Source organism: Budorcas taxicolor, chromosome 2, assembly GCF_023091745.1.
Source record: "Budorcas taxicolor isolate Tak-1 chromosome 2, Takin1.1, whole genome shotgun sequence".
Taxonomy (NCBI): Eukaryota; Metazoa; Chordata; class Mammalia; order Artiodactyla; family Bovidae; genus Budorcas; species Budorcas taxicolor.
In genome coordinates, this window is record NC_068911.1 from 41,944,459 (window position 1) to 41,966,676 (window position 22,218).

The following is a 22,218-nucleotide window of genomic DNA, read 5'->3' on the forward strand; positions in this document are numbered from 1 at the left end:
TCCAGAGGACGTTCAGGAAGGGGCAGCGAAACAGGGCATACCCAGTCGGCATGGCAACCAGGAATCCAGCCCGACCTCAGCCAGACCATTATGGCTAGAGTGAGGCGTATTTTCTAATTAAAGTGGGAGAGGTGACATTGATCCTGAGTTGGTCGTTAATGAGGCGGGGGACCTGCAGGGGGCCGATGCAGGCCTGTTTTTCCCACCAGGCTCTCCCCCCGCCCCCTGAGCCTCCCTGCCTTCTCCAGTCCCTCTTTTAAGGTAAAACTCAGACCAGGCCACAGCTGAGTCTACCCAGCTTCAGATTCCACACTGTGCCGGCCCAGAGAAAGGCCCGGAAGGCGTGGGGAGGGGGCCGCCCCCTGTGGAGGGTGGGTGGCAGCCAGCTGGCGGCCCAGAGATGCCCATCCAGGAGGCCACCACGGGGCTGGCAGGGCTGGGGGTCCGGAGGCGAGCCCCCAGCGGTGCCCACCAGGCAGCTGGAGCACGGTGGAGGTGAGAGGCGCCTGGGAGGGGCGCGGGGGGGCACTGACTCTCCTCGCCCGGCCTCCAGAGCTCTGCAGATAAACAGTCTAAATTAGGAATTAAAACATCGTTCGCTCCCACCAGCAGGCAGGCCAGCCGTATTTCAAACATGCAAGAAACACCCTGGCCTCCTCCCGGAGCCCCAGACTTCCCAGTGTGGGTCTGCAGGGTCAGCATGCAGAGGTCAAGGTCAAGTTCGAGCACGGCACAGCCTGCTCTGCCCCTCCTGGGGCCCGGCGGGGGCCTCCCCAAGCCAGCAGGCTCAGAGTGGGGCCAGGACCCCAGCCCATCGCAGAGTCACACGCTCTGCCAGGGCCTCCCAAGAGGCTCTGAGGAAGCTGGGAACCCCCACAGGCATCAATGGCAGGGGCAGGGGTGGCACTGGGAATGCCCTCCCAACTCCCCTCGTCCCCCGCCCCAGGAGAGGCCTCCGTGTGTGCTGGGCAAGGATGTCCACCCTCGGGCACTGGCCTGGGCCCCACGGGGCTGCAACACTCCCTTTCCTGGCTCCAGGGCCCAGCCTCCCCCAGCTTCCTGCCCTCTCACTCCCAGGGGCCGGGGGTTGGCCTGGAAAAGGGCACAGCCCTAAGTGAGCACTTGGCGGGGGAATTCCAGGCGTCAACGAGCTGGAGGCTCATCCCTGAATTCCGGCTGGAGAATGCCTGCTCCACCACGGGTCAGCCCACAGGCCGCCAAGCTGGTCCAGAGGATGCCACCTCTGGGGGGCATGGGGAGATGATTCAGGACCACGGCGCAGATGGGAGAGGGTGGCGCATCGGGCACTGGGAGGGCTGAATCAGCAACGCAGGGGGGCCCCCCGAGAGCCCTCCCCAACAGGGCCCCCTACACGGCCACAATCTGGGGCTGCCCCAGGCTGGGAGGAGATGCTTCCTGGGGTGTCAGCTGTCCTGGGGGCCCTGTTCTGACCCCTGCACTGACACCCCCCCATGGACCACGACTCTGGGGGATGGTGGCTGAGATGGGCCTACTCTAGCAGCTTATAGAGGAAGCCACTGGCTGGGCGTAGGGGCAGCTTGGACCTGTCACCCGCCAAGTCACAAATCCCAGCCACAAAGAGTCAGCAGACACAAGTCTGGCCATACCTCTGGCCACAGCCACTGAGACAGAGAGAGGGCCTGGGGGGCCGACCCATGGGGCCCAGATGGCCAGAGTGGACACTGGTGTCTGATCACAAACACCGCCCAGCATGCCTCTGCCCTGCCCCACCGGGGGCGGGGAGGACCTATGGAGCCCCCTGCAGACACCGCTTCACAAGCTGTTCACGCAATGTCTCTGCCTGGACACTCTGGCCATGAGGAGGCAGGGCTGTCCAGCCCTTCTGCCTCTGGTCGGTGTCTCCACTGGGATGAGAAGACAGTCTTCCAGAGGGAAGCCTGATACTGCTGGACGGGCTGGACTAAGACCTCAGCGGCCACACAGAGGAGCGGGGCCCCGCACGCCCAGGGCACTGAGGGGTAGTGGGTGTTGGTAGCCCACGACTCTTGGCTCTACGCAGAGCTGAGGTCACCCCGGGCATTAACCTATCCGCTTGACAACTTCAAGGAGCAGGGTAAGAGCATGTGGTCAGAGGGCCACTGTGTGACAGGGCCAGGTAGCCACGGACTCCAGGGGACAACCCTCGGATCCAACAGCTCTGGGGAGGTGCCATGGGCTGAGTGGCTCAAACCCTGGACCTCAGTACGCGGCTGTGTTGTGTTTGCAGATGGTGCCTGTAAAGGGGTACAGAGGGTAAAATGAGGTCACCGGGTTGGACCCTAACACAGACCACATCCTTATAAGAAAAGACCAGGACAGACACACACACAGCGGCCCCACAGGAACACGACAGCTGCAGGCCAGCGACAGGCCCCAGGCCGCCCGGGAATGCACCAGCTCCTGCCCCGAGCGCTCCACCCGCTGGTCCCTGCGGGCACTGAGCCCCTGCTGGTGCCAGCCTCCATCTCACCCCTGCCCCGGGCACCACACACGCTGGACTGAGCAAAAAAGCAACCCTCAGGGCTTGTCTTTCCAACAAAAAGCCACACTCCATGGGCTCTGGTGCCTCCAATTCCTGAATCTGGGGAGCCCGAGGTGTGGCCTGTGGAAGGAGGTAGGACGCCCAGCGGCGGGGATGCCCTGGTCACAGGCAAACCGGCCGAGGAGCCCCGGGGTCGCCAGGCCTGGAGCAGCCCTGGGCGGCGTGCTAAATCGCTTTATGTAACTCGGGCCAGGCCGGTAAACCAGGAGCCCGGCTGGGGATTAGTGACAGGCGTTGCCACGGCAACCTGATTAGTCGGAAACGTGTCGTCCTAGGGCCTGGTGCTGCTCTGCGGAGGTAAAAGGAAACCCCAGAGATTCATTAGCAACAGGTTCCCATGGCAACCGCGCCAAGCTCATTAATAATTTTTTTTTATTCCTAGTGTGGGTGTTGAAATCCTCCAGAGGGCTGATGGAGGCACAGATCCGGGCAAACACACGCCAGCTACTCCCCCCACAGCCTGGCACCACCCCACCCATATGCCCGCCTGTGCGCCAGGGCACAGTGCCTGGCATGCCGCACACTTCCAACGGTCGCGCCTGGAAGGTCCATCGAAGGGAGACCCAGGTCAGGGGCGGTGTATAGGTGCTGCTTCAGAGAATGCTTTGGCACCTCAGGCACTCTGCCACAGTTCCCTGTAAGCGGACAATTCCGCTCCGGGGCGCGTGCCCAACTCAGACATGTGTGCTCACGGCAGCGCCGCTCACAGCAGAAAGGTGCAGACAGCCAGGCCCGCCAGCAGTGAATGAGCAGGCAGTGTCCCACCACGTCGGCCCCAAAAGGAGTGGCGCACCCTCCTGCCTCGGCCTGGATGAGCCTAGAGGACAAGCGTTCAGAGAGAGGCCGGACACATGGGTCACTTCTGTGTGGTTCCACTCCTATGAAACGCCCAGAGGACGCACATCCGGAGATAAAGCACGGGCCAGGGGCAGGGTGGGGGTGCTGACTGCTGACGGGGACAGGGTCTCCTGCAAGAAAGCCTGCAGAACTGACTGCAGCGATGGCTGCAGAACTGTGACCACAGCAGAGAGTGGTCCACCATGTGTGACTAGCACAGCGCGGGGCCTTGCGTCGCAACAATGCTGAGAGAAAGCGGGCACCGGGGTGGGGCTGTCTGAGCTCCGAATCCTGGGGACGTGCAGGGACCCACTCTGACCCTCTGTTTCCTCATCGGCCGACAGGACTTGGGTGAGAAGTGCCCGCAGGCCTGAGACACAGGGAGGGTCTCCCAGAGGCAAAGTTGAGCCTGGTTACCATTGTTCCTCCGTCCTGAGGTCAGAGGTGAGCAGGTGCCTGGACCACAGGGACATGTAACAAAATGACCCAGAGCCCAGCTCGGCCTTCCAAGCCGAGGGACCCCCGGGAAAGAGCCGGCACACTGAGCAGCCTGCCCCCCGCCCGCCCACGTCCTGGTGACACCCGAGTCAGAAAACACAAATGCAGAGGCCCTGCCACTCAGTCTGGGTGGCTGGTGTGAATCTACCAACGGGCCACACGGACATGTGGACACAGAACGTGTGGCCAGTGGTGTCTGCGGGGTGGTTGAGCGGTGGCTGCACGGTCTCCTTCCCCATGGGCCCCAAGCTGGTTCTCCGCACCCCTCCCTCCTGTCCCCTTGACCCAGATTTCAGTGGCTCTGGAACCGCACTGAGGAGTTCCGGGAAGCCTAGTGTCTGACACGCAGAGCTGCACCGGGGACGCACTGCCTGAGCCTCCCGCCCCAGGCCCCGCCAGCCGGCAATCCTGATGCTACCCCCGGCTCCTAGAGTGCCCCTGGGGCGTTGAGAGGCTGCTGGGGTCCTTCCCAGGGACCCTGAGGCTCCACGCTCAGCCAATCTCCTTCCGCCTACAACGCACCCCAGGCGGTCCGCCCACAGACTCGTGCCCCTGCTGGGGGCCCACTCAGCCTCTCCCAGCGTCTGCACCCCGCGAGGGGTGTGCTTCACGTCCTGGAGCCCACTGAGCCACACGACCGAGCACACATGTCCACGGAACCCAAGCTTCTGGAGCCAAGCTCCTGGCCCGCCACACCCAAGGCACAGCACGTGCCAGCTGAACACAGCGGCCTGTGCAGAGTCACGGGAGCCCAAGCAGGCCGGGTCCCATTCTGGGGCCAGAGCCGGGCGGCTCCCGCCAGCAGGACTCGGGACACGTCCTCTTCCATCTCGATGAGGCGCTAATGCAGGCTGACTCATCAGACTGCGGCCAGGCAACTGCTTGAAAGACAAAGGGACGCGTGGGGCAAGCTGCGTGCCGCCACCTGCCCCGCACCTCCCGCTCACCCCCCGCACCTCCCGGTCAGCCCCTCGCACCCCCCGGTCACCCCCCGCACCTCCCGCTCACCCCCTGCACCCCCGGTCAGCCCCTCACACCCCCGGTCACCCCCCGCACCTCCCGGTCAGCCCCCCGCACCCCCCGGTCACCCCCTTCACACTTTCCTGCAGGCTCGCTCAGCCCTGAGGCAGGTGCGGCAACGGCAGCTTCAAAAAGCAGTGGACTCAGGTCAATGCTCAGTTGGCCCTCCCAGCCGCCCCTTCCAAGGGGAGAACCAAGGCCCCCCGGCCCTGAGGTTCCTGACCGTCGGATGTCCCCGCACCCGTCTCCTCACCTCCACGCCAGGAGCCTGGCCTCCAGACGGGCACCTAGGGACCCCCCTACCCAGCCTCAGCTGCCCCCGGAACACGCACTGTTCAGGCCTTCACACCCCAGTCCTGGCAGACTACCCTACAGGTCCACCCCAAGCACGGTCCACCCAGGACCAGGCTCCGGGTTGGGGGAATCGGGGGAGTCCAGCTCCAGGACCGAGGCTGCCTCTTTCCTGGCTACCTGGGGCAGCGCCTGGCAGGAGAGGGCGTGGTAGCAGCCGGAGCCAGACACCCCTGGAGCCCCGGCAGCTGGAGCAGAACCCCAGCTGGGAGACAGCCGTCCACACTGCGTTCTGCAGGACACCCGCGGCGGCCACAGTCTCGGGATGAAGCCAGGTGAGGCTGGACACCGGGGTTCCCGCCACGGCCGCTGCACTCCAGCCACACGGGGCAGCGGAGAGCCCGCAACACAGGTCACTCGGTGAGCGAGGGTCCCAGACACCCACAGGATCTCTGCAGGCTCCATCTGGTGGAAAGGCAGCTAAAGGCCTAACATCGTGGATGGACACCTCCTCAGGGACACCCCCCTGCCCCGGGCAGGCGACCTCCCAGGAACCCCAGAGACACAACCGTTCGAGGTCTGACTGGGCCTCCCTGGTGACGAGGCCTCCAAATGGGTGATTTCACGGCTGGTTTTCCCCGGGTGGCTGAGCTCCTTGGGGAGAGGAGAGGCTGACCTGGGGTGGATGGTGCGATGTACCTGGCAGGGCCGCCTCCCACCAGCCCAGCCCCACCACCTGCCTCTGCCTCCAGAGCCAAGCCCAGGTACGTGAGCCCAGGTACACGAGCTAGGGAGGGCCCTCAAAACAAAGCACTGCAGCCCTGGGCTCACACTGCAGGAATTCTCACAGTCCAGGGGCCAGGGGTCTGCGACGGGGGGTCAGCAGGCCATGTGGGGACCTGTCCAGGCCCCTCCCAGCCTCTGGAGGCTGCAGGAACCTCGATCCTGGGCATGTGGCCACCTCATGCAGCGACTGCTACCAGCTTCATGAGGCCTCTCCTAGCATCTCCGTCCACTCCTCTTAGAGGACACCCATCAGCGGGTCCAGGGCCCCCCAGCCCAGCCTGACCTCATCCTAACACAACTACGTCTGCAAAGACCCCACTTCCCCGTAAGGTCACTTTCTGAGATTCAGATGGATGTGAATTCAGGGACACGCTCCAGCCAGTGCACTAGCCTACCTGTGTCGGTCTGTGGATGAAGGGCACGCCCACAGCCGCGCTGACACCCACCCTGCCTGCTCCGACTGCCCCAGCGACCCCACTGGCCTGGTCGCTCTGCCTGGGCCTGTGGTGACGCTCCCAGCTTAGGGCAGGGGCCTCCAACCCTGCTGCCCTCCCGTCTGCTTTTCTCCACCCGTCGCAGGCTCCCTGGAGCCCTCAACGGCCTGCCCTCCCTCTGCCCATGGCCAGCATAGAGGGCAGAGCCTGGAACATGCACACAGCTCGGGACATGCGTGTCCTGTCCCGCCGACAGGTGGACACCTGCATAGTCACAGGAAGCACTGAGCTCCAGGCTGAGCTGCGCTGGCCCCAGACCTCCCGGGGTGCCCACAAGCGGCTCAAAGATCAACCTGGTGGCGCCAAGTGGGCAGCCTGGGCCTGGCACCTGAAACCTGGGGGGAGGCCCCACAGGCCCTGGCCAAGGGGGCCGAGAAGGCCCCACCGTGAGCCCAGGCCTGCCCACTTAGCTCCTCAGGCCTGCTCCCAGGGGAGCGCCCGGCGCTCAGGCCAGCCCAGCAGATGGGCCCCGGCTACCCGACCTCCCTGGGCAGCTGGGCCTGCGGGCCCCCTCCGGCACACGCCTGCCCCTCAGCACAGAAGGGCCGGGTCCGGAAGGCAGCCCCAGTCCCCAGGTCTGAGCCCACACCTCTCGCTGCATCGGCCTTCACTGACACAGACCTGGTCCCCTGAGAGGCCCCACCGCCTCCTGGGATGTCGCCGAGCCCCTCCCCGCTTCAACACCCGACGCTGCCCACCCTCCCTGCAGGCTGCGGCTGGGGGACCCAGGCACGCTCAGAGCAGGGAGGCGGCTGTGCCTCTGGTCAGGCCTCCAAAGCCTCCACGGCTCAGCCCTCTGAGCAGCTGCTCTGAGCTGGACGAGGCCTTCAACCCCCGCACCGGGGTGTTCCACAAACCCCACTTGGTCAGTGATGGGAGAAGAAAGAGGAACCGTGAGGAAAACACCTTGGCACGTGAGGGGCCAGCACCATGGCTGACGGAAGGGCCCCTCCTCCCCAGGGTCCCAGAGGCCTCAGCCTAGCCGCAGGGACATCAGGGGCCGTGGCCTCTGAAGAGGCGTCAGGGTGACCCCACAAGCGTCCTCAGGAGAGCGACAGCCCAAAATGTGACCACCATGGCCAGGGCCCCCGCTGGGTGCTGGTGAGCAGGCGGGCAGCAGAGAGGTCCCTGCAGCCCAGAAAAGGGGTGCTGTCCCCACTGTCCCGGCGCCCTGACCCCACCTGGGGGCGGTGGGGAGGGGCCAGCATGAGCAAGCGGGCTGGCCACCGCCTGCCAGGCCTCTTGGCACCAGCATCAGGTTGGGCTTTGCCCAGTCCAGGCAGCGGATGGGGACTGTGTCCACCCAGCAGAACTGGCCTGTCCTCCAGCCCCGCGCCGCCCCCCCCCCCCCCCCCCCCCGGAATGCAAGCATCTCACTAACATCGGCTCCCTGTGTGCACGAATGGTTCAGGCGGCCCCACGCAGGAGGGAGAGCTAACGCCAGATAGGGCTGGGCCACCTGGACCGTCCCAGACCCAGCGGGGCAGGCAGGCGGGTCGCAGCCAGACAGCCCCTGCGGGGCGGGCCCGGCCCTCTACCACATCTGCCTCCGACTCCAGCCAAGAGTGAGGCTGACAAGGGCTGCCCGGGACATGGCCCTGATCCTTGTCCGCATAATGCTCAGGAAAGGGGGTGCTCCCGGGACCCCCGAAGCCCCCCTCACATCCGGGAGCCACTGGGGGCCACAGAGGCGGGCGGCCGCCACCGTGAGGCTCCCTGCTTGCTCCGGTCCCAGGGGCACAGAGGTGGCAGCATCCCGGCTGGAATGCTCTAATTGAGCACATCCATCAGCTGTCCCCACTGATCGGAGCTTTGGGCTCGGCCAGTGCCGGCGACACTCCACCCCACCCCCCAGCACCAGAGGACCCACGTCCCGGGACCAGGAACACCAGTGCCCTGGTGCCCGAAAGGCCACGCAGGGCAGCACAGCCTCGTCTCCCTGGAGACGTGTGTGCGTGCGTGCGTGTGCGTTCAGCGGGGCCCCTCCTGACGAAACGACAAGCCGCTACTCACTCCGTGAAGACAGCACAGCCACGCGGCCCCATCTGTCATCCAAGGCGGGCGCGGCGCGAAGGCTCTGGGGACGCTGCCCGAACTCGCTGCCAGCTCACCAGGGCCAGGCTGTTCGCCTCCCAGACCCGTCCTGCCCGGCTCCCCTCATTCCTGCCGGGGAGCCAGGCCCTAAATCACCGCGCGGCTGCCAGGATGGGCGCCCGCCTGGAAACTCAGCGGAGGCCCACGTGACTCAGAGGTGTTCCCGCTTCTGTCAAAGCGAACCGCTGCGGGGAGGAGGAAGCAACTGGTCCTCGGTGCCCCTTGCGAGGAGGAAAGGGAAACTGGCCCACTCAGCCGGCTAGGAGGCGGCCACTCCTGCCCGGGCGGGTGGGCACGCGCGTGAAAAGAGGTAACGCATTCCCGCCCGACCTTGACAGCTGGGCCAAGGTCTGGACTCCAAGCTGCACACAGGCTGCACGGACTCACCCCGCGGATGTTTGACAGGCCGGCCCATCCCCCGCATTCCTTCCCATCCTGACCCTGGAGCTGGGCGTCTCGCCAGCTCCGGGAGGGCGAGGGGGGTACCCGGACCACCTCTGAGCACTGCACCATGCCAGGGAGGGTGCCCGCAGTCTCCCGCAGCAGGATGGAATTTGGGTGGTCACCATGGGGCGCCCACGGCCTCCCCTTGGATCCCGGGCTGCCCTCCACCTGCCCTGTGCTCCACTTCTCCCCAGAGTGGTCCCAACACAGCCCCTGCCTGAAGACGAGACACAGCCCGAGAGCCCAGGCCAGCCCACACCCGCCTGCCATGCTCACAGGCCTCTCTGGCCACCCGGCCCCTCCTGCCCCACCTCAGCACACCCGCCGCCCCTCCTGCTGAGGGCCGTGTGCCGTCCACCTCGGGGCCTTCACACCTGTCACCTGGCTGCCTGGGCCACCCCTGCTTCTCATCCACCCTCCCCTCTCCTCCCCCCAAGGTCCCCGCGAGCAGGGGGCTCCCTGACTCCCAGCCCCCAGCTGCCTCCACCTGGCCCACCCGCCTGCCCCAGGACCCACAGCACAATCTGGCTAGAGGCCGACACGCAGTGGAAGCGGCCCGCCGGGAGGACCCGGGGCCCAGCACAGGGCCCAGGGGGGTCTGCACAGTGAGGCCACCCAGCCCCACCCCCCAGGGCACCCCCGGGCCCAGCTGGGAAGCAGGCGTGGGGGCGAGGGCCGCGCTCACGTCACTGTGTGTCACTGTGCCACACACGGGCACTTCATCAGCGCTTCTGGCGTCTGCCGACTAATCAGGCCGCCAGAAGCTGGAGCGACACCAACCGTCTGCCCGTGTTAGGGCCCCGCAGGAGCCCAGGCGGAGAAGGGGGCGAGTCTAGAAGTCTAGGCCCCTGCGGGCTGGGGGTCAGCCAGGGCATTCCCGCACAGTCTCATGGCAGTGAGTGGCACAGACGCAGCCCGGGCCCTCCCAGGCGGATGTGCCTCAGCTCATCCCAACTTCCCCTTCTACACCCCCTGCCTTCCTGGACCTTGCACTTACCTGAAGAGCCCAGCCCAGCCTCACCTCCCCCAGGAAGCCCTCCTCAACACACCAGCCAAGAGACTGACGTGTCACACCTTGGCTCTAAACTCAGGGTCCAACGGGAGCTCAGGCCCGTGTCCAGGGACCCCAGGAGCAGGCACCCCAGGGACAGGGCTCCCCCTCCCAACCTCCTGCAGGTCCTCTGAGATTGCCTCTCCACTGCGCCCCACTCCACCGGCTCTCAGGGAAATGTCCTTCCCCAGGAAACCCCCTACCATGAAGCCAAGATCTTTATTTCCACTGCCCTCCTCACCCCAGGACATGCCCTTAGAGCCCGGGGTGGGGGGCTGGGCAGACCCAGAGACACATGGACACACACATGGCAGCTCCTTCCAACTCAGGAAGTTGGGGCAGCCCCATCAGCCCAGGTCCCGCTGGCCGAGGGGCAGCAGGCCCAGGGAAACAAACACACACTGGCATTAGAACGAGGGCCCGGACGAGGTGCTGGGTGGAGGTGCTCAGAAGCTGGAGTGGCCCCCGGGCCTGGGCTCCACAAAGCACTCAGCGGCCACGGGCTCAAGAAGGGGAGGACACGGACCGTCCACTCACGGCCAGTCCATGGGGCCAGAAGGGGCAGATGGGGCCTGTCCCCTTGCATCCCCACGCCCCACGTGTCCTCGCTGGGATGCCCGCCGGGAGCCGAGGCGCTGGCAGCGAGCGCAGGGGAGCGGCGTCCACAAGACACCATCAAGGACCTGGACGCTGGGCCTCACCTCCCTGCTGGGCAGCGCCCTGCCAAACCCGCGGACGCGGAAGCCAGGCCGGGCTCACCCAGAGCCGTCCTCCGCTGGCCATGTGACCTTGCCTCGTCCTCTGTCTCCTCTGAGCCCTGCGCCTGGGGCGTCCACTGCCGGGCCCCTGGGACACACCTCTTGGGCACGTCCACCACCCCTGAGCCCCCAGGTGCCCCCACGGCCACCCCCCAGCACCTCGGCGCCCAAACAGGGCCACAGCCAGCTTCCGCAGCTCCCAGGGAGGTGGTGGCAGGGCCCCCTTCCCAGCCGGCGAGCACCCCTGGGAGGCCCCGCCCGGCCTGGGTGCTGGGACACGGCAGCCACAGCACAGGCAGCGCGAGTCAGGAACCCCGGGGGAGCCCGGGCGGAACACAGCCCCGCGGCGCGGGCTGCAACACAGATCCCACCCACCTTCCGCTATAAATAAACCTGTGTAGGAGACACAGCACTCGACCCAAAAGTTCCAGCACCATTATATTTTCAAAAAGCAAAGTAAATCAATAAGGATGCCGGTCGCCCTTGGGAGCTCCTCTGCTGTGGACCTGATATCCTTCAAGGCAGACAGGACACACGTGCTCGTCTGTGTGGGGGGCCGTCCATACCATGCAGGGGTTTCCGAAAGTCTGGGCTTGAGGGAGGCCCCTGCCTGTGTTCCCACTGCTGGTCTCGTCCCTGCACGGGGCTGGGTTCGGCGGACCGGCTGGGGTTCTGCCTGGCTCTGGGGAGCATCGAGTGGCTTCATGGCGTGTGGGTTCCCAGAGCAAACCCAGTCACCCCATCTCCCTCTCCAAGTTTACCCTCCGCAGCAGGAGAGGTTCCAGGAAAGGACGCTGGGTGCCGCCGGCATAACACCCACCTACAGGGCAGGGAACCAAGACCAAGGGGTGTCCTCTGGCCCTGGGACGGACACCACGTAGGTTCCGGCAAACTGCAGGCCACCCACCGAACCCCAGCCTCTCACAAGGAACCTGAAGTGCTTGGAACAGGCTTGCTGAGGCCCACGGGCTTCCCCGGGGGGACCGGCCCCCCGTCGGGCGCACTGTCTTATTTTAGGTTCTCCCTGCGGCCGAGGCACCCCTGCACCAGGGCCTGGACCTGCTGGAGATCACAGCCGTCCCTACTTGCTAGGGCCCTGACAAACCCACCCCACTCAACACAGGCAACCTCGCCACGAAATCGGGAGAGCTCCCGGTATCGTGGAAAGACGATACTGGGACCTGAGCTCCCCCACACCCTGCCAGTCGGAAGGGTACTCCCAGATTCCCCGCCCCTGACCTGGCGGAGGGCTCCTCCTCGCCTCTCGACATCCTCCTGCTCCTGGAGTCCCCAGGAGCCCAGGGACAGACACACGGGCGGGTGGCCCTGCCAGCCCCACCCCCCACTCCTTGGGCCCCCCCCCACCCACATGGGGCACCCCCCTTCCCCTGCACTGAGGAACACAAACAACCTTGTCATACGTCCCGAAGGACGCAGCCCGCCCGGAACATGCAGAACACAGGGTCAGGCGGGACGGGGACAGGGCGGCCAGACGCGGGGGCTGTCAGGAGAGAGAAAGTGCAGGCCCCGCTCCCATCCTTCCCTGACTGGTCCCCACGTGTGCCTGCAGATGAAGGACATGGCAGGGGGGCTGCCTCCCCTCCCAGGGCCTCAGGGTGCCCACCGTATCCCCCAGCACCCCACCCAGTCGGGCCACCTTCCTGCCCAAACCAGGTGGCCTGAATATGCCCCGGGTTTCGGAGGGAAGACCAGCCTACAGCTCCCCTACAAGCTCAGCCTGGCAGCTGCTGGAGGTTGAGGGGGGCCCCAAGCCCACCCAGGAGCTGTGGGACAAAGGCAGGCAGGGGAGCCTGCTGCCATGCTGGGGTGGCAAGCGGCCGTGGCCCTCAACCCAGGCCACGACGGACCCCTTGCACAACGGCATTGGGGGTGGGGGGCGGGTTTTGGCTACTCTGACTCAGCCCACGTTTGGATTTCAGGAAAGAAAAAAAAGACAGGGTTTGTTACTTTCCTGCTACACATTTCTCTTTCCTATGTGATGTTTGTACAGTTAGACACACAAGGTAGGGAAAATATATACACGCATCGCTCATGCGGCCGGTCTCCTTCACGGGGACAGGGAAAGTTCACGAGCAAGGTCTCCCCGCCACCAGCCTCCTTTCCTTAGTCCCCCACCCTGCTGTCACCCAATCCCTCCAGGCTAAGGGGAGGGAACGCCTGGTGCCCACAGCCCAGCCACCTGGCAGCCAGGGGCCCGCAGGAGAATCAGCCGGGACACAGCGAGCCAGGGCCCGCTGACAGTCCCCAAAGGCCACCTGCCGGGGGTCCCCAGCTCTGCTGTGTCCCAGAAATGCCCCCTGCCTGACCCAGCTCTGCTCTAGAACCTTCTCTGAAAAGTGTGTCGCTCTCACCAAGAGCAAAAAGAGAGACCCCTTCCTCTTGGGTCAGGGAAGCACCGGGAGAAGAGACACCAGGGTGCGGAGCGCGTGCCAGCTGCCTCCCTGCCCCCCACCCCAGCTGCGCATGACTTAAATCAGCCCCAACACCGAGTTCAGCCTGGAAAGGCGAGTTCACAACCGACGTCACCGCCTCTCCCCACGGAAAAGGACCAGCGAGAGCGCGGGGCTTCCTGGCCCCCAGGGTCTCCCAGACTCTCCCAAGTGCAACGGACAGGGAGAAAACTTTGATGCCTTATTGAAGTCCCGCCGGCACCCCACTCCCCACCGCAGTGAGGATCCTGCCTCAGGCCGGAGGTCCCGTAAATCCGGAGGGAAGAATTCCCGTCCTGACCCGGCACCCATGGGGGCGCAGGCAGTGCCCACTTCCCTCCTGGCCACCAAGCCCGCAGTGGCCTCGCCGCTTCTATTCCACCGTCTCTCGTCCGGAGCTGGCTCTGGAGCGGGGACACCCCGTTCGGATCAAGAGAGCCGCGGCCGCTGCCCCACAAAGCGCAGCCCGGGGCCGCCTCTCTCGGAGGAGCGCTCCCCTCGCGCCGCTGTACTGCGTCCTCCGCGCACCCAGACCGCGCCAGGGCCAAAAAGCCCGGGCGTGGGAGGCACACGCGGGAGGGGGTCCCGCGCCCCGGAGCCCCGTGCCCAGGATGCCCGCACCCCCGGAGGCCCGGGAAGGATATGGGCTACAGACCAGCCGGAGACACCAGCTGCGCGGCCGCGTGGTCTGCCCGAGACAGAAGAAGACGGTGGCCGCCAGCGCCGGGTACGGGACGGGCTGCTCCTCGTCGGCGCCCAGCTCCGCGCCGCGCTCGGCCGCCGGACTCTCGGGGGGCGACGCACGGGGCCCTGACCCCCGCTCCGCCTCTGGCCCCGGGGCCCCAGGGCTCGCCGGGGACGCCGCCGCCGCCGGGCCTGGGGCTGGCGCGCCCAGGGGCACGCGGACCTCGTCGGCCGCCTGCACGCCCTCGGTCATGGTAGCGGCTGGCAGCACCTGCGGGGGACAGGCGGTGGCCAGGTCCCGGGAACGACACCCTCGCCCGCTTCAGGCGGCGCGGGATCCGCGGAAACAGCCACGGCCGCCGGGATGTCTTTGTCTTTTCTCATTAGAGACAAATGCGCCCCCCGCCCCCTCCCGCCGGCGAGGGCTGGGCGGCCCCTCCCCCACCGCCGGGGCGGGGGCCGGCGCCCGAGGGGCTCCCCCGCCGGCCGCCTCAAGTTGAAGAGGGTCCCGGCGCGCAGCGGGGCGCGCGTCCTCGCCGCGTCTCACCTCGCTCCGGCTGCCGGCGGCGTCCCCGCGGGCATGGCCCGGGCGGTGCGGTCACCGCGGACCCGGCGCGGCGATTGGCCCCGGCTGGAGCCCCGCCGCCCCCGGCCCGCGCCCCCGGCCCGCGCCCCCGGTCCGCCGGCTCCCGCTCCGGCTGGCCCGGCAGCGACGGTGGCGGCAGCCGGGCGCAGAGGGCTCCGCGAGGCGGACGGGCGCGGGGCGCCGGGCGCGGGGGGCGCGGACCGGGCGGCGGGGCGGCGAGCGATCGCGGATCCCGTCCGCGCTCCGCGCAGGAAACTTCGGAGTGAGCGGCGGGCGGGGCGGGGGCGGGGCGCGGCGGCGGGGGCGGGGCCGGGCCGGGGGGCGCCGGGGGGGGGCAGCTCCCGCCCCGGAGAGCGCGCGCCGCCCCTCCCCCTTCGCGGAGGGCGCCCCGCCCCCGCCGGGAAGGCGGAGCAGGGCCCGCCCGCGCCCCCCCATCGCGCCCCCACCCTCCCGCTCGGGGCGCGGGGCGCCAGGGGGCGCTTGCATAGAGGCTGGGCGGGGGCGGGGCGGTGGCGCCGGCGTCTTCCCCGCCCCCAACTGCGGGGGCGGCCGGAGCCGCGGAGGCGGGCCCTCCCTCCCCGCCGGGGCGCGCACCCAGCCCTTTGGCGCCGCGGGCGGGGGTCAGCGAAGGGGCGGGGCTGCAGGCGTGGGCGGTGCGCGGCGGTCGAGACCGCGGCGGGCGCGCCCCTCCCCCTCCGCATGTGTGTCCTGGGTGTGACCGCGCGTGTGATGCGCTGCTGTATCCGTGGGTGGGATTCTGGGTGCGCGTGCATCCGCACCCCCGCGCGCGCACACACACACACACACACACACACACACACACACACACGCGCGCGCGCGCGCGCGCGCGCACAGCGCACCTACGGCTTTCTGCGAACTTGTCCCTCGCCCAGCCTCCTCCTGGACCAAGCGAGCCGCGTGGGACCTCGGGGAAGCGCCCAGGCCCTCCCGCAGGCCCCCAGCCTCACACTGAGACACACCGCCCCCTGTGCTCCGGGGTCTCACTCGGACCCCTTGGCCACTGAAAACCTCACAAGCTTTTCACTTTTCCACGACCACCAGTCTGGTGGCTCCGAGTGCGACCTCCCTTCTTCCAAGCCCACTCAACGCTGGACAAAGAGCGGGGTGGCTGGTCCACACGGGCGGCTCCAGGGGCCTCCGGCCTCAGCAGTCGCTCGAGTGGGTGAGAGGACCCACGTGGGGACCCCCAGATCTGGAGAGGCCCTGGCAAGGTCACTCAACCAGGGCTTCCCCACCTGCGTGCGCTGCGCAATGGCACTGCAGAGACGCAACCAGAATGGGGTGGCCGTGCTGGGGGTAGGGAAAGCCCGGGAGGCCCTGCGCCTTGCTCCACCTCTGGGCCTTGGGGGACGGAAGACGCAGGAAGGCAGAACCATGGCAGTTCCCAGGCAAGGCCCAGGGGGTGTCCAGCGCAGCCCGTCCCTGCTCAGCAGCACTTCCTCTTGTATATGTGAACTTTTCAAGAAAATGAAAACATTTACTCTATTTTAATGCTGCTACTTAGCGGTGGAGGGCCATGACCAGTAATTAAGGCCCTCAAAGAGCAATTAGTGCCCCAGTCACCTAGGAGAGGGCCTGGGAGAGCGCTGAGGGGAGCTTGCAAGGGTGGGGCAGACCCAAAAGCCTCAGCAACGTCCTGGGCAGGGGTCACCTGGACCTCCCGATCCTTTCACACTGGCCGGATCATCAAAGCTCAAGGTGAAGCTGAAGATTGGTTCTGGCTGGGGAACTGTGAGTGATTTGCTGGACAAAAGTCGGTGGAAGGCCCACAGTGTGGAACGAGGGAGGCAGTGGTGGTGACCAGTCTAGGCCTTATCCTTGTCCCTTGGAGCTTCATTCCAGCGGGGACGCAGCCATCAAGAAACTGGTGGATAGAGGAAGCGAACCGTTACAGGCTATGTTAAGTGCTGTGGGGGGCAAGTAGGGGGCAGAAGATACATCTGAGGACAAGAAAGCAGCTGGAATGGACAGGGTCAGGGGTGATCTTCCCAGCTGCAAGAGCAGACTGTGCAAAGGCCCTGTGGCAGGCAGAGAGTGCTGAGCAGGAAGAACCAGAGACAGCCTAGCATGCCCGTGCAGGGGCCCTGCTGTGACATGGGGGAGGGGGGTGAGCAAGGGCAGGGCAGGAGTTCCCACGGGGCCCCACAAAGCAGGGGATTTTAATGTGACAGACCGTCACCCTCGTCTGCACACTCTGTCCTTCAGACGTCTACAGAAGGGATGGGCATGGATTTTTTTTAAGTAGGCATTATTTTTTAAAGACAGCATCTCTAAGCTGACAAAGCCTGTAGCCTTCTGGAGCCCCGTGGCCCGTTTATAGATAGGTGAGGCTGCACAGACACTGGACAGGCAACGACCACCTCAAGGTCTCAGAAGGAGACCTCCTCCCGCCACATCCGGCTCCCTCCAGCACCTCCGAGAGCCTTGTCCTCAAGGGCTTCGAGTCCCCTGAGCTGATGATACTCACTGACTGTGTGCGTGGCGTTTGATGGTATTGACTCTGAGCTCTCCAGCCAGAGGGGGGACTGCACAGCGTGGGGGACAGCTTCGCCCCACAGCCGGGAAATGAAGAACAGATCGTGGAGTGATAGGAGATGAGAAAATAGCATTAGAAACAATGAGGCCGTAATATATTCACATCACTAGAAAGGAATGTTGGAGAGATGAGACATAGGACAATTGGAAATTGGCATTAAAAGTATTTAATTAAACTGTACAGAGTGTTCAGATTTTTTTTTTAATCCTCTTGGCCTCTGGAAAATTTAGTTCTGCTTTTTGTTATTTCCTTTTTTTTTAAGGGTGAAGCTTTTTCTTGATAAAGATGGGGGGAATGAACCGCCTATTGGTTCAGCCAGCAGAAGGTAAAAACCAGATCTCCCCCCAGGAGAGGACTCGCACCCTGGGGGCGCATGGCTGCGACTGTTGCCATCAGGCTGTCTTGGGGGCCTCCACCTTGGCAGGCTGGGTGTGGGGCAGTGGGCAGCAGGGTCACCTCTGTCTGACCTGTGAGTGCCACATCCCCACCTGGCCACTCTGCTCCGTGTCCAGGCACCCTGTCCACCTTCAGGCTGGCTGAAGCCCCCAGGGCCCGTCACACCACCCTGGTCCCTTCTACCTGTCACGTGGCCTACTTCCTCTCCAAAGGTCCCCCCTCCCCACCACACACTCCCTCCCGTCCAGAAGCCCCCACTGGCCCCAGGCTCTGGGTCAAGCTGCCTCAAGACAGCAGGAACTGTCCTGCCCCACTGTCCCTTCGGACTGCAGACCCACCATCCAAGCGCCCCTCCAGGCCCAGCCCTGGCCCTGCCTTGCCTGTTGCTGGGACGCTTCACCTGGCCCGAGCTTAACGGTGCCCTCCTGCCGGTGGTGGCCACTCCAGGGCCTCTCTGACCAGGACACCTCCCCCACGGCACTCACCTTGTGGTGCTCAGGCCGGCCTGGGGCTCCCGGGGCAGCCGCTGCATCATGTCTGAGGTGCCTGCCGTGCCCAGCAGCTGGGGGTGGGGAGGCCAGGAGACGCTTGGCTGGCGTGGAGTGGCAGAGTGGTGACCTGAGCGAGGGTGGGGAAGAGGTGAGGTGCTGGCCACCCGGAGGGGCAGAGGCTGAGCCCGATCGCCACCACCACTGTGGGGGCTCACACTGCACAGGAGAGGTCCCAGGCCTTCTGCAGGTGGCTGATCCCCCTCAGCCACCCCCAGTCACGCTGAGCATCCCCCCACACACTCCTGGATGAGCCACTGTCTCCGAGGAGCAGGGCCCAGTGCCCCGCTGCCTGGAAACCGAACCCAGAGGTGCCTCCCTCGGCATGCGTGGGGCTGGAGGCCAGGCTCTGCAGGGAGTCGCCTTCAGGGCAGGCGGCAGGGCCAGCAGAGGCCTGGACCCCTGCCCAGCTGGAATGCCTCCAGTGACAGGCCCATACGCCTGCCCGGGCCCGAGCATCCTGGGCGGTCATCCGAGCTCAAGGGCGATTTGGGGGCTGCCTGCCCCGTGGACAGTGCCACCCCCAGCCCCAGCACAAGGCGGCAGCTAAAGGCCAGGCTTTTCTAAATTCTTACTTGATACTCACAGCTCCAGTCGATACAGGTGTCCAGGAGATGCTGTTTGTGTAATGCTCAGTGGTTTCCTTTGCACTTTAGCGTCCTGTTTATTTCTCAAGCTGTGCCTGTGGAATCAGCCCACTCAGACAAGCCACTCTGTGGCCCCCCAACCCCCATGTGCCCCGGGCTCCTCCGCCTCTGGGTCCCCACAGGGCCGTGCTGGACCAGGGACCAGGAGGAGCGGGTGTCCTGGGCCTCCGACCTCCCTCTGGTCTCTGGCTGCAGAATGGCCACTGTTCACTCTACTCACAGAAGCGTCCGATTTAGCAGATAAAAACACAGCTTGCCCAGTTAACTTTGAATTTCAGACAAACTTAGTGTAAGTATATCCCATGGCAATACCAGTCGCTAAGTCATATCTGACTCTTTGCGACCCCATGGACTGCAGGACACCAGGCTTCCTTGTCCTTCACCATCTCCCAGAGTTTGTTCAAACTCATGTCCAGTGAGTTTGTGATGCCATCCAACCATCTCATCTCTGTCATCCCCTTCTCCTCCTGCCCTCAATCTTTCCCAGCATCAAAGTCTTTTCCAATGAGTCGGCTCTTCACATCATGTGGCCAAAGTAGTGGAGCTTCAGCTTCAGTATCTGTCCTTCCAGTGAATACTCAGGACTGATTTCCTTTAGGATTGACTGGTTTGATCTTCTTGCATTCCAAGGGACTCTCAAGAGTCTTCTCCAGCATCACAGTTCAAAAGTATCAATTCTTCTGCACTCAGCCTTCTGACACGAAGAGCCAACTCATTGGAAAAGACCCTGATGCTTGGAAAGATTGAGGGCAGGGGCACGAGGGGGCAACAGAGGATGAGATGGTTGGATGGCATCGCTGATTCAATGGACGTCAGTTTGTGGAAACTCTGGGAGACAGTGAAGGACAGGGAAGCCTGGCGGGCAAGCAGTTCATGGGATGGCAAAGAGTCAGACACAACTTAGCGACTGAACAACAGCAACCTTCTTTATGGTCCGGTGCAATAGTTGGGATATATTTATACTTAACGCATTTGTTTGTATCTGAAATTCAAATTTAATTGCGTGCATTATATTCTATCTAGGGCCCCTTCTTTGGGCAGCGTGATGGGTCTATAAAGGGCTGGGAGGGAGGTAGCAAGGGAGGAAAGGGGCCGGTTCCAGTTGAGCCAGGTTCCCGGAGGGGGGGGATGTTAAACTGGGGTGGGAGCACCCCGAGTGTGTATGTCTGTGTGGCCAGCACCTTGCAGGCTGGGCTTTCCCCATGGAGGCTTGGAGGGTTCAGTCCCCACCCCAGGACAGCCAGCTCAGCTTCCCTCTGGTCAGTGTGGGAGAGAAAATGGCCTGAGGACTGTGGCCTTTGAGCCCTGGAGAAAGTGTGGTGGGTCACCGTGGAACATGCAGGATTCTTGACCTTTATCTCCAACTGCATGACTCCATGGGGCCTTGGGCAAAAGGCCCACAAGGGCAGGAGTTGGGGGTCTTCTTTGCTCAGTGCCTGGCATACAGTAGGTGCTAAATGAGTGTGTGCTGACGTGTCATGCAGGGACTTGTGCTTGCCTTGAAGGGATTTGGGGAACCACAACTGCTCAGGTTGTATTGGGAGGGGTAACCTCACCATAGACAGGGGCCTTGTGACGGCCAAGTGGTGGGCACCTGGCCCCCAGCTCACAGAGGGGGCTGCCCTTTTCCGGGGACCTCAGATATTGCCTGGAATCTTAACAGAGCAGCAATTCTCTTTGAAAGTTTCAGCATGAAGTGCCTAAGCCTTAGTGGGGCTGAGTGCAGAATCCTCCCACCTTATTACAGGGCCTTTCTTGGGCTCTGCAACCACAGGGCCTGGGTTCTGATCCCAGGCCTGCCACACACTGGCAGTGTGGCTTTGGGCAAATGTCTTGACCTCTCCGAGCCTTAAGTTGCCTCTTCTGAAAGATAAAACCTGCATCAGGTGAAAAGTGATATTGAACTGGCTGCTCCTGTCAAACAGCTAAGGACAGCGTTACCAAGGAACCAGCAATTCCACTCCTGGGTACGTGACCAAGAGAAGTGAGGGTCCACATCCAGACACTCACCCGAACATTCACAGCAGCCGGATTTGCTGCAGCCAAACGGTGAGGCCACCCAGTGTCGGCAGACACGTGGGCAAGCTGTACGTGGTGCGCGCACACAGCAGAGTCGACTCGGCCACAGAGAGGAGTGAGTGAAACACAGACGAATCTTGAAACCATGACGCTGAGTGACAGCGGCCAGACAAGGCCACAGACGCGGGGCGTCCACACCTGGGAGGCCCAAGTTTGCCCTGGGGGGAGGAGGGGGAACACAGCAGGTGTCCTTTCCTGAACGTTGACTGGGGTGGTGGCCCACCCTGAATCTCCTGAGACCCCCGCGCATCTGGGAACCCTGGGGTGTGGGAACCCCGTGGTGTGGGAACCCCATCCTGGCGAGCTGGGAGCCCGCAGGGAGGGCGTGGCGCTGGGTGAACTCCCACGACCGCGGTCGTGTTTAATGACCCCAGGGCCTAGGGGTGGGGAGGGGAGCTGCCCCGGGATGGGGGGCCCCAGGGGAACGGATTTGGTGGCCTTCAGGGTGCTCGTCTGCCCCCCAGGGTCCTTAGGCATCGACGGCCCAGGATGGTCACCTTGCAGCAGCCTCGTGGCCAGCCAGGCACGGGGTCACACACGGGAGTGCTGCCTCCTCCCCAGTAAGTCAGGGCGGCCTCCAGGAGCTCCTCCAAGTGGGGTGTCTCAGCCTTGAATCCGGGGGTTCAGGCTCCCTCTGCCTGAGCCGCTGAATGTCCCCCGAGGAGAACGCTTCCCCGGAGGGAGGCTGACCTGGGGAGGAAGCAGGCCGTGAGCCGGCCAATGGTCCCAAGCACTTTGGAGGGGCGTGGGCAAGCCAGAGGCCCGAGGCGGATGTCAGCGCATCTCCCCGCAACCCGATTTCCTGCACAGCCCCCCAGCTCCACCGCCCCCTCCTGCAGGTGGTCGCTCACGGGGGCTTCCTGGGGCCTTTATCAGAGGAAGGCCCTGAAAGGCCAAATCTGCTGGCCCACAGACCCTGGGTTCGTCCTCAGCCGGCCTCCCTGCCCACCTGGCCTTGGCCACTGATGACTCCCTGGGGGGCTCCAGTTCTCTCTGAGACCCAGACAAGGCTGCCCACTGGGTGCCAGGGGCCTCTTCCTTGACCTGCCCCCTCCCTCCCCCATGTGCCAGGGCTGGAGCTTGGATGCAGCAGGGCAGAGACCCTCGTACCGACGGGTGATCCAGGGGAGCAGATGGAGAGGGTGTGAGTGTGACATCCAAGCCTGCCCTCGAAGTGCTTCCTGGGGGCCAGGCTGCCCTGCTCACTGTGGCAGCCCTGACTTTGCACCTGTTCTTCGCTGGAGAAAATCAGGCGTCAACCCAGGTCAGGTGGTCAGTGGTCAGCAGTCGGCAGGCCTCAGGGAGCCCAGCAGGGAGGGAGGTACCGCTGGTTCCTTCACTGGCCATGTCATCTTTTGGATTAAATGGGTTAAGTTGTCAGATGCCACGTATGGAGCAGCCTCTCCCAAGGGACACCCCGCCCAGCTGTGGGGTC

The 22,218-nt window shown here is 64.7% G+C and overlaps 1 protein-coding gene across 1 annotated transcript in view; it reads right to left on the reverse strand.

Moving 5' to 3' along the window:
* Positions 1–14,223, reverse strand: part of CACNA1H (calcium voltage-gated channel subunit alpha1 H) — a 56,505-nt gene extending 42,282 nt beyond the window's left edge. Inside the window, exon 1 of the mRNA XM_052635834.1 lies at positions 13,931–14,223. Coding sequence (XP_052491794.1) covers positions 13,931–14,223 — 293 coding nt within the window. The remainder of the gene's footprint in view (positions 1–13,930) is intronic.
* Positions 14,224–22,218: the final 7,995 nt, after the last annotated feature.